Source organism: Pleurodeles waltl, chromosome 2_2 (genome assembly GCF_031143425.1).
Source record: "Pleurodeles waltl isolate 20211129_DDA chromosome 2_2, aPleWal1.hap1.20221129, whole genome shotgun sequence".
NCBI lineage: Eukaryota > Metazoa > Chordata > Amphibia > Caudata > Salamandridae > Pleurodeles > Pleurodeles waltl.
Genome location: NC_090439.1, coordinates 1,158,715,669 through 1,158,726,480, shown reverse-complemented (window position 1 = coordinate 1,158,726,480; position 10,812 = coordinate 1,158,715,669). Strand labels below are relative to the sequence as shown.

At 44.9% G+C, this 10,812-nt stretch overlaps 1 protein-coding gene across 1 annotated transcript in view; it reads left to right on the top strand.

Annotated features, from left to right (window-relative positions):
* Positions 1-407: 407 nt before the first annotated feature.
* Positions 408-10,812, top strand: part of LOC138282991 (E3 ubiquitin-protein ligase TRIM39-like) — a 218,001-nt gene continuing 207,596 nt past the window's right edge. Inside the window, exon 1 of the mRNA XM_069221084.1 lies at positions 408-891. Within this exon, the coding sequence (XP_069077185.1) occupies positions 478-891 (414 nt within the window). The 5' untranslated portion in view covers positions 408-477. The remainder of the gene's footprint in view (positions 892-10,812) is intronic.

The window sequence follows — 10,812 nt, the reverse complement described above, 5'->3', positions numbered from 1 at the left end:
AATAGAGCAGAAGAAAGAAAAGCAACATTCCGTTTGTTGCTTTCAATAGCTGTTTAATTATGATCTGTGACCTGACCTGCATTGCACCTGGACGTCCAAACAGGACTGTAATCATTTATAATGAAATCACACATGAAGTTCTGAGGTCTTTTCTTTATAATCAGGGACTAGGTGCATCCAAAGTTGCCGATTATAATGATTACAGAATCCCATGTATAATATGGTCTCTTTGCCATCACTTGAGGGGTCAGAATGACTCACTGCCACTTCTTAGGCTCCTGTGAGGCTGATCCCTGCCATACACCTCCATTGAATTCTGAGCATAGATTAGTCACTCACATACAAAACGAGGAAACACACAGACACTCCCTCTGTACAGAGAACCAGCAAGTCCCAGCACACACAGGAGGAGACACACACACCCACTTTACACAGAGAAACGAAACTTGCCTTTCCCTCCCTGCATTTCCGTGGATCATGGCTGCAGCAGCTCAGGGCGCGAATCTCAAAGATGAGGCCACTTGTTCCATCTGTTTGGAATATTTTACTGATCCTGTGACTATTGACTGTGGGCACAACTTCTGCCGCTCCTGCATCACTCAGAGATGGGAAGGAAGAGATGAAAACTTCCCCTGTCCGCAGTGCAGAGAAATATCACCTTGGAGAAGTCTCCGACCCAACAGGCAACTGGGGAACATTGTGGAAATGTTAAAACAGCTTCACCTGCCCCCCGTGAAGCCCCCGGAGGAGCATCTGTGCGAGAAACACGAGGAGAGACTGAGGCTGTTCTGTGAAGAGGATCAGAGGATGATATGTGTGGTCTGCCGAGAGTCCAAGGACCATAAATCTCACACAGTGAGTCCCATCGAGGAGGCTGCAGAGGAGTACAAGGTGAGTTTGTGGGTGTGAGGGGGTCACACGTGCAGTCACTCCCTGAGACTCATAGGAAGGCTGCAGAGGAGTACAAGGTATGTCTGCGGGTGTTACGGGATCACCCGTGAAGTCACTCCCTGAGACTCATAGGGAAGGCTGCAGAGCAGTGCTGGGTGTGTGTGAGACTGTTATAGGATCACAAGTGAAGTCGCTCCCTGAGACTCATAGGGAAGGCTGCAGAGGAGTACACGGTATGTGTGTAGGTGTGATGGGATCACAAGTGAAGTCACTCCCTTGGACTCAAAGGGAAGGCTGCAGAGGAGTACAAGGTATGTGTGTGGGTGTTTTGAGATCACACGTTAAGTCATTCTGAAGGCTACAGACAGTATAAGGGGTGTGTGTTTGTGTTCAGTGATGACTGAGAATTCATTGTATGAGCCTCAGAGGGAAAGTTGCAGAAGATCACAAGGCATGTATAGAGGTGTTTAGGGATCACTAAATTCTTCAGTGAATACTATGGAGGAGGCTGCAGATGGTTACAGGGTATACATACTGCCACTAAGGAACACAAAACAGGTTCTATGAGACCCATAGTCTTTGAGGGCTGGTTCCTGTTCCATTACTGCACTCAATCTTATCACACACCTTGCTCACTAACTCCCTCCATGGCTCCCTGTCCTATCACAGACCCTGTATTGATTGGTACCGGTTATCACACTACCTCTGTTGCTGCCTAGTATCCCTTAAAGACCCTGAGCAAACAGTGCCTGTGCAAACGCTGTGACAGGGCCTTTATGTTTCAATGCCTGCTCTCACAGCCTCTCTATTGCTTGATGTGCCCAGTTACAAACCCAGAATGGCATTGTGCCTACTCTCCAACACCCTGTATTGCTTGATCTCTCCTGCCACAGACACCTTGATACAGCAGGCACCTGCTCTCTGAGGCTAACTACCTCTCTCCTGCCGCTGATCCTGTAAGGACGATTGAATGCCCTCCAGTCTGGCTGCATATGTTCCCTGCTGTAGTACCTGTGTCAGGCTGATGCTTGCTGTATCATTCTGGTTGGGCCTCGTCCCTATCACAGCCCTAGCATGGGGCACAGGGGCTTTTGTTAATTTGAGAACAGTAGTGCAATGCACAGGTATCCTGAACCTGTGCATTAGCCCAGAGGGCTATCTTATGGCTATTGTCTCAAGTACCCAGTAATTTGATGCAGTAATTGTGCATCCACAGATGTAGAATTGCCCTGGTGTTAAACCTAATCTCATATGAATACCCTATTGATTGTGGTGTAAATCAGAAATTGGTGTCCTACTGCATCAATGTTAGCACATATGTTGGGATGGGAATGTTCCATGTATGATGTACAGTGGTGTCGCCTGTCCTGCTTAAAGTGCATACATGATCCTACCTTCTGTTTTTTGGTCATTTCACACACTAATCCCATGCATGTGCATTGCCCTATGTCTGCTTTTTAAAATTGTTAGGTTCTGGACCTAGTTCTGAACTGGAAGGAATGCACCAAGGATACCCTCATAGTGAGAACAGAGTAGTGTCCATGTAGAAGGTTTCATGCATGGAGCGGAGTTAGGGCAGTGTAATGTAATTCTGAATTATAAGGACAGGCCTTTTAACTATGATTATGAATGTGCACCTACCGGCCCATTCATCTATAGTTCCGCTGCTCACGATGAACCTGGAATCCTAAAAGCGTCGTTTCTTGCTTGATACGTTTGTGTGTATGCTAAAAGCAGTATTGTGCCTTCAGTGCATTGCGTGTGTGTGCATGCATGCTACAAGCAGTAGTGTGCCAGGCAGCGTGTTGTGCATTTTATCTAGAAGCAGGAGTATGGAATGCAGGAGTACTGCAAGAATGTGGGTTCCATTTTGCAATCCCACATCCTGGACCTGAGTAAAAGATGGAAGAGGGGCTGCTTTTCCCCACAAAACATATGTGGATTACTGGCATTTCCTAAATGTGAGAGGGAGCACCAGATAATGTAGTGAGAACAGAGGAGTAGAATGCTGGTAGCTGTGCTCCGCTATTTGATAGGGAAAGGAGTCCATTGAAGGGACACAAATTCTCTGTGCGGAACAGTCACAAATAGCTGGGTTCAGCTAGCTCCTACCTGTTTTTATTTTTGCGGTGGGCACTCCACCTGTAGATTGTCCTTCCTGCTTGGCAGAACATCCTTGCAGACAAAGGTCAGGCCTAGAAGGTGGCCTGGCCAGGATAGATGGAAGGGTAACTCACCCAACTCGTTGAAGTGGTAGACCTGGAATACACAACCTCCGTAACTGAAAGCTGTATAAAAATGTGAGCACAAGATCTCTAGTTGTTTGTTGTTGTTGTCTCTTCTGCTAAGCAGGGTGTACTTCTTCAGGGACTACGAAGAAGCCAAGGGAGGACAGTTCCCAGCTGGAGACAGATCATCACCTGGAGTCCAATCTGAAGGAGGAATTTTTGACTGTCTGCGGTGCCAAGACACCCGGCCTGTGGGTGAGGGATGGAAGCGCCAACCCTGGGGGAGGGGCGGATCATGGAAGTGACTACTTTAATTGACCCATGCGTAGGGTTCCTCTGACAGAGACTCATGAAGCAAGAGCTTTTGGGGAATTGGGGTACTGCCACGTCAGGCAGTGTAACGTGTTATATCCCAGACAGAGATGCTAGGCCCGTGGAGTTGTATAACCTTGGGGTAGTCTTGACTGAAGCTGGGATTGGCTGTTGCTGCTGACGCGGGTGCCCAGCAAGTGGGCTGTGGGACTGCAAAACTGCCAAGGGTGTCACTGGGTCAGGACTAGTCCTGAAGGCTAGGTGACCGTGAGGTGCCCTGGGAGTGTCTTGTAAAGATTAGAGGTCATCCCTAGAGGCTTTGGGCGCCAAAGATAGTTCCTGATGCCAGCCACACCACGAAAGTTGTCATCTGTGAGCATGTGGGCAGCATGTTCCAGAAAAAACTACTTGGTAAAGGGCCAGAACAATCAGAGGTCTGCCAGCACCACCTGGAAGAGGACAGCAATCAGAAGCATTCTATGAGAAAATGGGTTGTTGATTGACTGGGGTGTGAGTCCTGATCAAGCAACAGCCACAATCCCTCGCAGGGTGAACTACAAAAAGTCCCTAAATGAACCTGTCCTTAGCCCTGGGTAGCCTGGCACAAAAAGCAGTCAGGCTTAACTTAGAAGCAATGTGTAAAGTATTTATGCATCACACAAACAGTAATAAAGTGAAAACACCATACAAGAAAAATCCTAAACCAACTTAGATAATCATTTTTAGAAAAAATAAAGTAATTTATAATAAATTCTAATAAATTATTTGATACTACAATGACAAAACTCCAATCAGTAGGACTGGAATGATGATTTTTTAAACGTTCAAGTGAAATCTAGCATCTAAAAGATCAATGCACCAACCATGGACATCTAGTTATGCAAGACCAGGTCAAAGTTAAGGCTGGAGCGCAGTTCAGATACAAGAAGTGGATTGGGCTCAATCTGTGCTTGCCTTCGGACTTAGAAACATTCTTGAAGAAAAAGGCCTGAAAAGGTAAAGTTCAGCAGGGCAAGGCACAGGAGATGTCTGAGGAGAGAGCTTCGACATCAGATGGCCTTTGGTCGAAGCCGCAGTGAAGATTTCTACATTTGGACTTAGTCGCCGAAATGGAAGTAAAAAAAACTCCAGCTTGAATAAGCAGAGGATTGTAGCCAAGGACAGTTTTGGAAATTGGCCATCTGGTCAACTTTAGCACCACAACCAAGGGTCCAGAACTGGTGGGACACCTCTTGGGTGCTTAGGACTCACTCAGGCTGGGTCTAGGTGTGGGTTCAAGATGCTGGAAGTCTTTAATGTCCCTGTGGCTCTGAACAGGAGGCCAGCAAACTGACTCTTTGAGTCACTTCAGCCATCCTGGGTGAAGGCAAAGATGCAGAGCTGAACAGCAGAGCTAGTCTATGAGGGTTCAAGGCAGGCTCCAGGCAGCAAAGCAGTGCTTCCAGGTACAACAGCAGTCTGTCAGAGTGCACCGCAGGTCAGATGAGCAGGAACTATTCTGAGAGGCCTTCCGCAGGTCCAGAAGTGAGCTGAAGAGAGGGTATGAAGAGTAAGTATGGAGGTCCTATTTTTTGATACCCTGATGTTTTTTTACCCACACATTCCTCACTGTAGTTGATGAATGTTTAAAAGTAAAAATGTGTTCAGGCATGAATCCCTTAGGGAAGCCATGAAGTATATGGATCACTTGTCCAGAAAAATGTAGCATGTGCTAATGGATTTTTCAATTTTTTAGGAAGTCTGGGAAAGACGGGGCACTGGGAGTGAAGGGAAACACACCTTGTTTTCAGTTTGCAATTCATTGAAAACTGTGTAATTGCTGGATTAACTGAAGCAGATGCACATTGCACAGACAACACTATTGTACTGTCTAATTGCGCCATTCTTATCAGCATTGTTTAAAGCCTGCTAAGTGTTTGGCATTTAAAAGAGGCTCCCATTGATTTTAATGTGCCTCTGGGTGCTCTGCAGGATTAACATCTTAGTTTTTTATGCTAATCCCGCAAAGCGCTGAACTAGCGTAAAAAATGACACTAGTCACCCTAACTACCGCCATGGTGCACCGTATATTAAATACGGTGCGCACATGGTGGCGTTAGGGGGTCGCTAAGGAGCGCAAGAAAAGTCTGCATCTAGTGCAGCGCCACCTTTTATAAATATGCCTCATAGTGAGTTAAGAGTGTAGTCAGAAAATAAAAATACTCCACACTTTTAACCAGAGCTTTGATAGCCAAGCAAAGCAAGCGAAGTAGGTGAACACTTCTCTCTCCAGAAAAGATCCCTTACTTCTTTATCAAAGCAATGAGTCATTCAAACTTTCATTGTTCTATTCAGCCTTTGATACATATCTTTTAAACTTTACATTCTCCCATCCATTCTTTTACCATTCCAATCAATCCATTCAAATATCTACCCATCCATCCATCTATCCATCCATCCATTCAGCTGTCCACCCTTTCAACCATCCTTTCACCCATCCATCCATTTACCCACACATCGTTACCCATCCACCCTTCTTCTAACCCACTCGAGCATCCTCTTACCCAACCGGCCTTCACCCACTCAGGCACCTTTTCACCCATATACCCTTCCATCCATCCTTTCACCCACCCATGCATCTTCTATCACTCAGCTATGCATCCTTTCACCCACCCACACATCATTTCACTCATCCTTTCTTTTTACCATCTAACCTTCCTTCCCTTTTCAATCAACCCATCATTTGTAGCTTTCATTATGAGCTTTTGCCTGCTGAGTTGCAGATAGAAGAGGCCATTACGCACTCAGCCCCTGCTGTAGCTGTTGAAGCGGGGAAGGTTCATAATGCCCTTGCAGTGAGTATACTAGTAATTATAAAAAAGCAAGCACTGTAACTTACTAACGCCTGCCCTGTTGTCGCTGGTTCTCCCCCTTAAACCGCTGCCACGTCGGGCGCATTGGTGCTGCCGATGGCCCCAGAAATGGTGGTCGGTGCGGCTGGAAAATACATTACACATTTTAGATGCCAGATACACCTCCCTTTATTATTTTTTATGAACAATTTCTACAAAATACAACCGCAATAGATCAATACACTTCTATCGTCTTCTATCATTCACTTTAGGAATTTTGTTGTTTAACTATGGTAGAAATGCCAGGTAGTCAAGTCAAGCCAACTGCAAAGAAAATCATAATAGAGGGGCAAAGCTAAGTCACTAAAGTGCAATGAAGGTGTAGAATAACTGGTCAATCAAGGACTTATGGTGAGGTCTTGGTTGGCAAATGCAATGGGACCGTCCTCATACTACTTTCCAGCCATGCTGCACTGTTATTGAAACTGCTGGTATGGTATACTACTGTGTAAATGAATGATAATACATACAACACAACATGGGGGGGCCACCATGGCCACACTTTTGGTTTACTGTTTTAGCATGAGCAAGAAAAAGAAAGCCTTCTCAACAAACTTGTAGAAAAGCTCACATGGGCCTGCAATCTTCACGGTCGAGTACCTGTCCTAACATCTGTTCTCTTAGTCTTACAGTACCAGTCAACAACATGTAAGGGGAGAGGGAAGGCTTGATAACAAAGCAGAATAAAGCTACAGATTAGTCCAGACAGGAGGAAGCCAGCTACAGAAACATGAAATATAGAAATAACTAGGCTAATGCAGGGATAACCATAATTTAACAAACCTTAGATAGTACAAAGATGAGTGAAAAAAAGGAGAAGGGCACAGCAAAAAATGAAAAACATATTCTAAATGGGGAGAGGTAAAAGTTATGGAAACAATAATAGTATAACAGGAGGGCATACTGGGGCCAGAAGATCATCCAGCTGCCGCACTGACCTACCTCCAAAGCCCTCTTCTTGCCCTTAAGTGCTGGGGTAAGAAATAAAGAAGGTAAAAAATAGATGAGTGGTGCAGTTATTCTCCCCCAAAAATATTTTGAAAGGCAAACATAGTAACATTGTACTTTTCTAAGTCAGATTACTAGTATTGAGTTGACCTATTCTTAATTTCCAAAACCTAAACCCTATTCCAGATTTCCTAAACTACAATTGGAACTTCTAATGCATTGCAACCAATGATCTTTGCTTCTCAACCACCTTGGGTAGGCCAACTCAGTCTCCCTTTTCAATACATAGATGCATATGACACATCCCTGGGATATTGCATTTGGGACTGTATGAGCTACATAAAGAAAGGCACAGAACGCTAACTCAATGATATTACTTACTCTTACCACCACCATCTTAGTGTCAGGACAGAGGGTCTGCATGGCTTCTTGAATAATCACCCAAAGCGAGCGCCGACGAGTATAATTAGTTGGCGCCCAGCACCTGGCTTGCTCAAACTGGATCATATAATATTTGTCATTACATACACTTAACTTGCCTCTGAGTGTGAGCCGCATGCTTTTTGAAAGAACAGCATTGTAGATTACAACAAATAAATAATTACTCCCCGAAATCTGACACCTTGACGTCCAGCAGGTCAAGCAGGTCCTGCTCACAGACCTTGATGTCCCCCCAGGTGTGAGTTAACTTCTGCTGGGTGCGCTGGACCAAATCACACACTGGCAAACCCTCCACCACATCAGTCAACGCTCCCGTGGGGCATAGCCACTCCCAGACCTGCTGGCAGCGTGGAGGGGAGGTGGTGTTGCACATAAAAAACAACTGCTGCCACTTCTGCTTTGAAAATGTGTGAAGGTAGCAGCCACACTGGCACCTCCACTCCCTCTCTCGCCCTGCGCAGCCATGTCCCTGGGGGGTAGAAAAAAATGGGAAGAAATAGGAGAAGGAAGGATGAAAGGAAATACTAAAGAAGAAAAGGGAAAAACACAAAAATACCAAAAAGTCACAAAAAAAGGCAAAAACGTGAAATACACATGCACAAAGACACACACTGATACATTAAAGGAAAATGACGGGTGGGTGAATCAGATGGGGGGGAGTTGAAAAGGTTAAGGGAGAATTCAAAAAAGGGTCCAGCATCATGTACAGAACAAAATAAAACAAAATGGCTGTGTGCATGCTAACTACGTGCTGCCATTCGCGCCCAGCTTCCAGCACAAGACTGTGTTATGAGCTCCTAAACGTCAAAACGGCGCATCAAGTGGTTCGGCCCGCTCCCTAATTCTGCAGAATCTTGTGATTTTTTTAGGGTGCTCCACGGAATTCCGCAGAGCAGAACTACGTGATCACTTCCCAGGCCTAATCACGACTCCTAAATGGGCAGTACTGAGAACACGGTGCTTGCTTAGCAATATTTGTCTTTTGCGCCTCAAGTGATTCAGCCTCACGATTTTCAAAAAGGCACATGCAAGGTTTCCTGATGCAGAAAAATAACCTTTCTTGCACAGCCTAAAGTACTTTTCAATGGATCTCATTTCTCTAAGTGTATCTCTCTCAAAGTAACTCAATGTAGATGCTTCTCCTAAGGGCTGTGTTGATTTAGGTTTTAAGAAGCCAAGCACAAACAGAGCCCTTCTACCCTCATTTCGTAAATCACATTTTGGGATGACCTGCTATCACCATGACAGCCAGGGGTGGTTATAATTTTTAAGCTAATTGCATCACTGAAACTTCTGATACTGGGGTTTGTGGTGAGAAACTTGAACACATCGGGTTGCAGATAGTTGCATAAGGGGGGGGGGGCTCCATGTAGTACCTTGCAAGGTGGGGGCTAAGGTTTAATTATGCCACTGCCAAGCTACCAGCATTCTCCACCAAGAGGACCAGTGATCGGGGAGGACTCACTATTATCCGTGAGAGTATCCTGGCACTGAGCAGATGTGTGTGCATGGCCCTGCCTATGGCATGTTGGTTATTAGAATGACAGCTCTTCCGCTTCTTCTGCAATTCAAGAAGGGAGGGCGAGGCTCTGATGAGGACAGGGGTGTAGCTTAGTCAAAACTATTTAGGGGTGTAAGACTGAGACTTTCTAACAAGCGAGGTAGTGTACCCAACTAAGAAGAAACACGGGTTGGCCTGGGTCATGGATTGCATTGGTGCTGAGTTAGTGGAATTTGTCTGGCATTTGGAAAGGTTAGGAGCACTCCTGGTAGCATTAATAAATACATACAACCATGAGCTGGCAAAACAAATTTGTGCCTAAGAAAATACTGAAAAGACCAGTTGAATCATAAATCAGTAATTGACAAGTGAATAAGCCAAAGCATGTACCACGGGGCTGCTTTACAAAGTGGCACACTGCACTAGCATGTAGGTGCACACGCAGAGCATTTTTCCACTTCAATAATATGTTGCATGCTTGGCATGAGTGGTTGAAGTTTTCCTTTTAGGCTGTCTTCTTTAACCCCTTCGCTGCCAGGCCTTTTCCCCCTCCTGTGCCGAGCCTTTTTTTGGCTATTTGGGGCAGTTCGCGCTTACGCCCTCCTAACTTTTTGTTCACATAAGCTACCCACGCCAAATTTGCGTCCTTTTTTTCCATCATCCTCGGGATTCTAGCGGTACCCAGACTTTGTGGGTTCCCCAGAAGGAGGCCAAGAAATTAGCCAAAATACAGTGAAAATTTCGTTTTTTTCAAAAAAAATTGAAAAAGGGGCTGCAGAAGAAGGCTTGTGGTTTTTTCGCTGAAAATGGCATCAACAAAGGGTTTGCGGTGCTAAAATCACCAGCTTCCCAGCTTTCAGGAACAGGCAGACTTGAATCAGAAAACCCAATTTTTCAACACAATTTTGGCATTTTACTGGGACATATCCCATTTTTACGATTTTTTTAGCTTTCAGCCTCCTTTCAGTCAGTGACAGAAATGGGCATGAAACCAACGCTGGATCCCAGAAACCTCAACATTTCTGAAAAGTAGACAAAATTCTGAATTCAGCAAGGGGTAATTTGTGTAGATCCTACAAGGGTTTCCTACAGAAAATAACAACTGAAAAAGAAAAATATTGAAATTGAGGTGAAAAAAACATAATTTTTTTCTCTACGTTTTACTCTGTAACTTTTTCCTGCAATGTCAGATTTTCGAAAGCAATATACCGTTACGTCTGCTGTACTCTTCTGGTTGTGGGGATAGATAGGGCTTGTAGGTTCATCAAGAACTCTAGGTACCCAGAGCCAATAAATGACCTGCACCCTGCAGTGGGTTTTCATTCTATACCGGGCATACAGCAATTAATTTGCTGAAATATAAAGAGTATAAAATAGCTAGCAAGACAACCTTTGTATTTCCAAAATGGGCACAAGATAAGGTGTTGAGGAGCAGTGGTTATTTGCACATCTCTGAATTCCGGGGTGCCCATACTAGCACGGGAATTACAGGGCATTTCTCAAATAGACGTCTTTTTTACACACTCTCTTATATTTGGAAGGAAAAAATGTAGAGAAAGACAAGGGGCAATAACACTTGTTTTGCTATTCTATGTTCCCC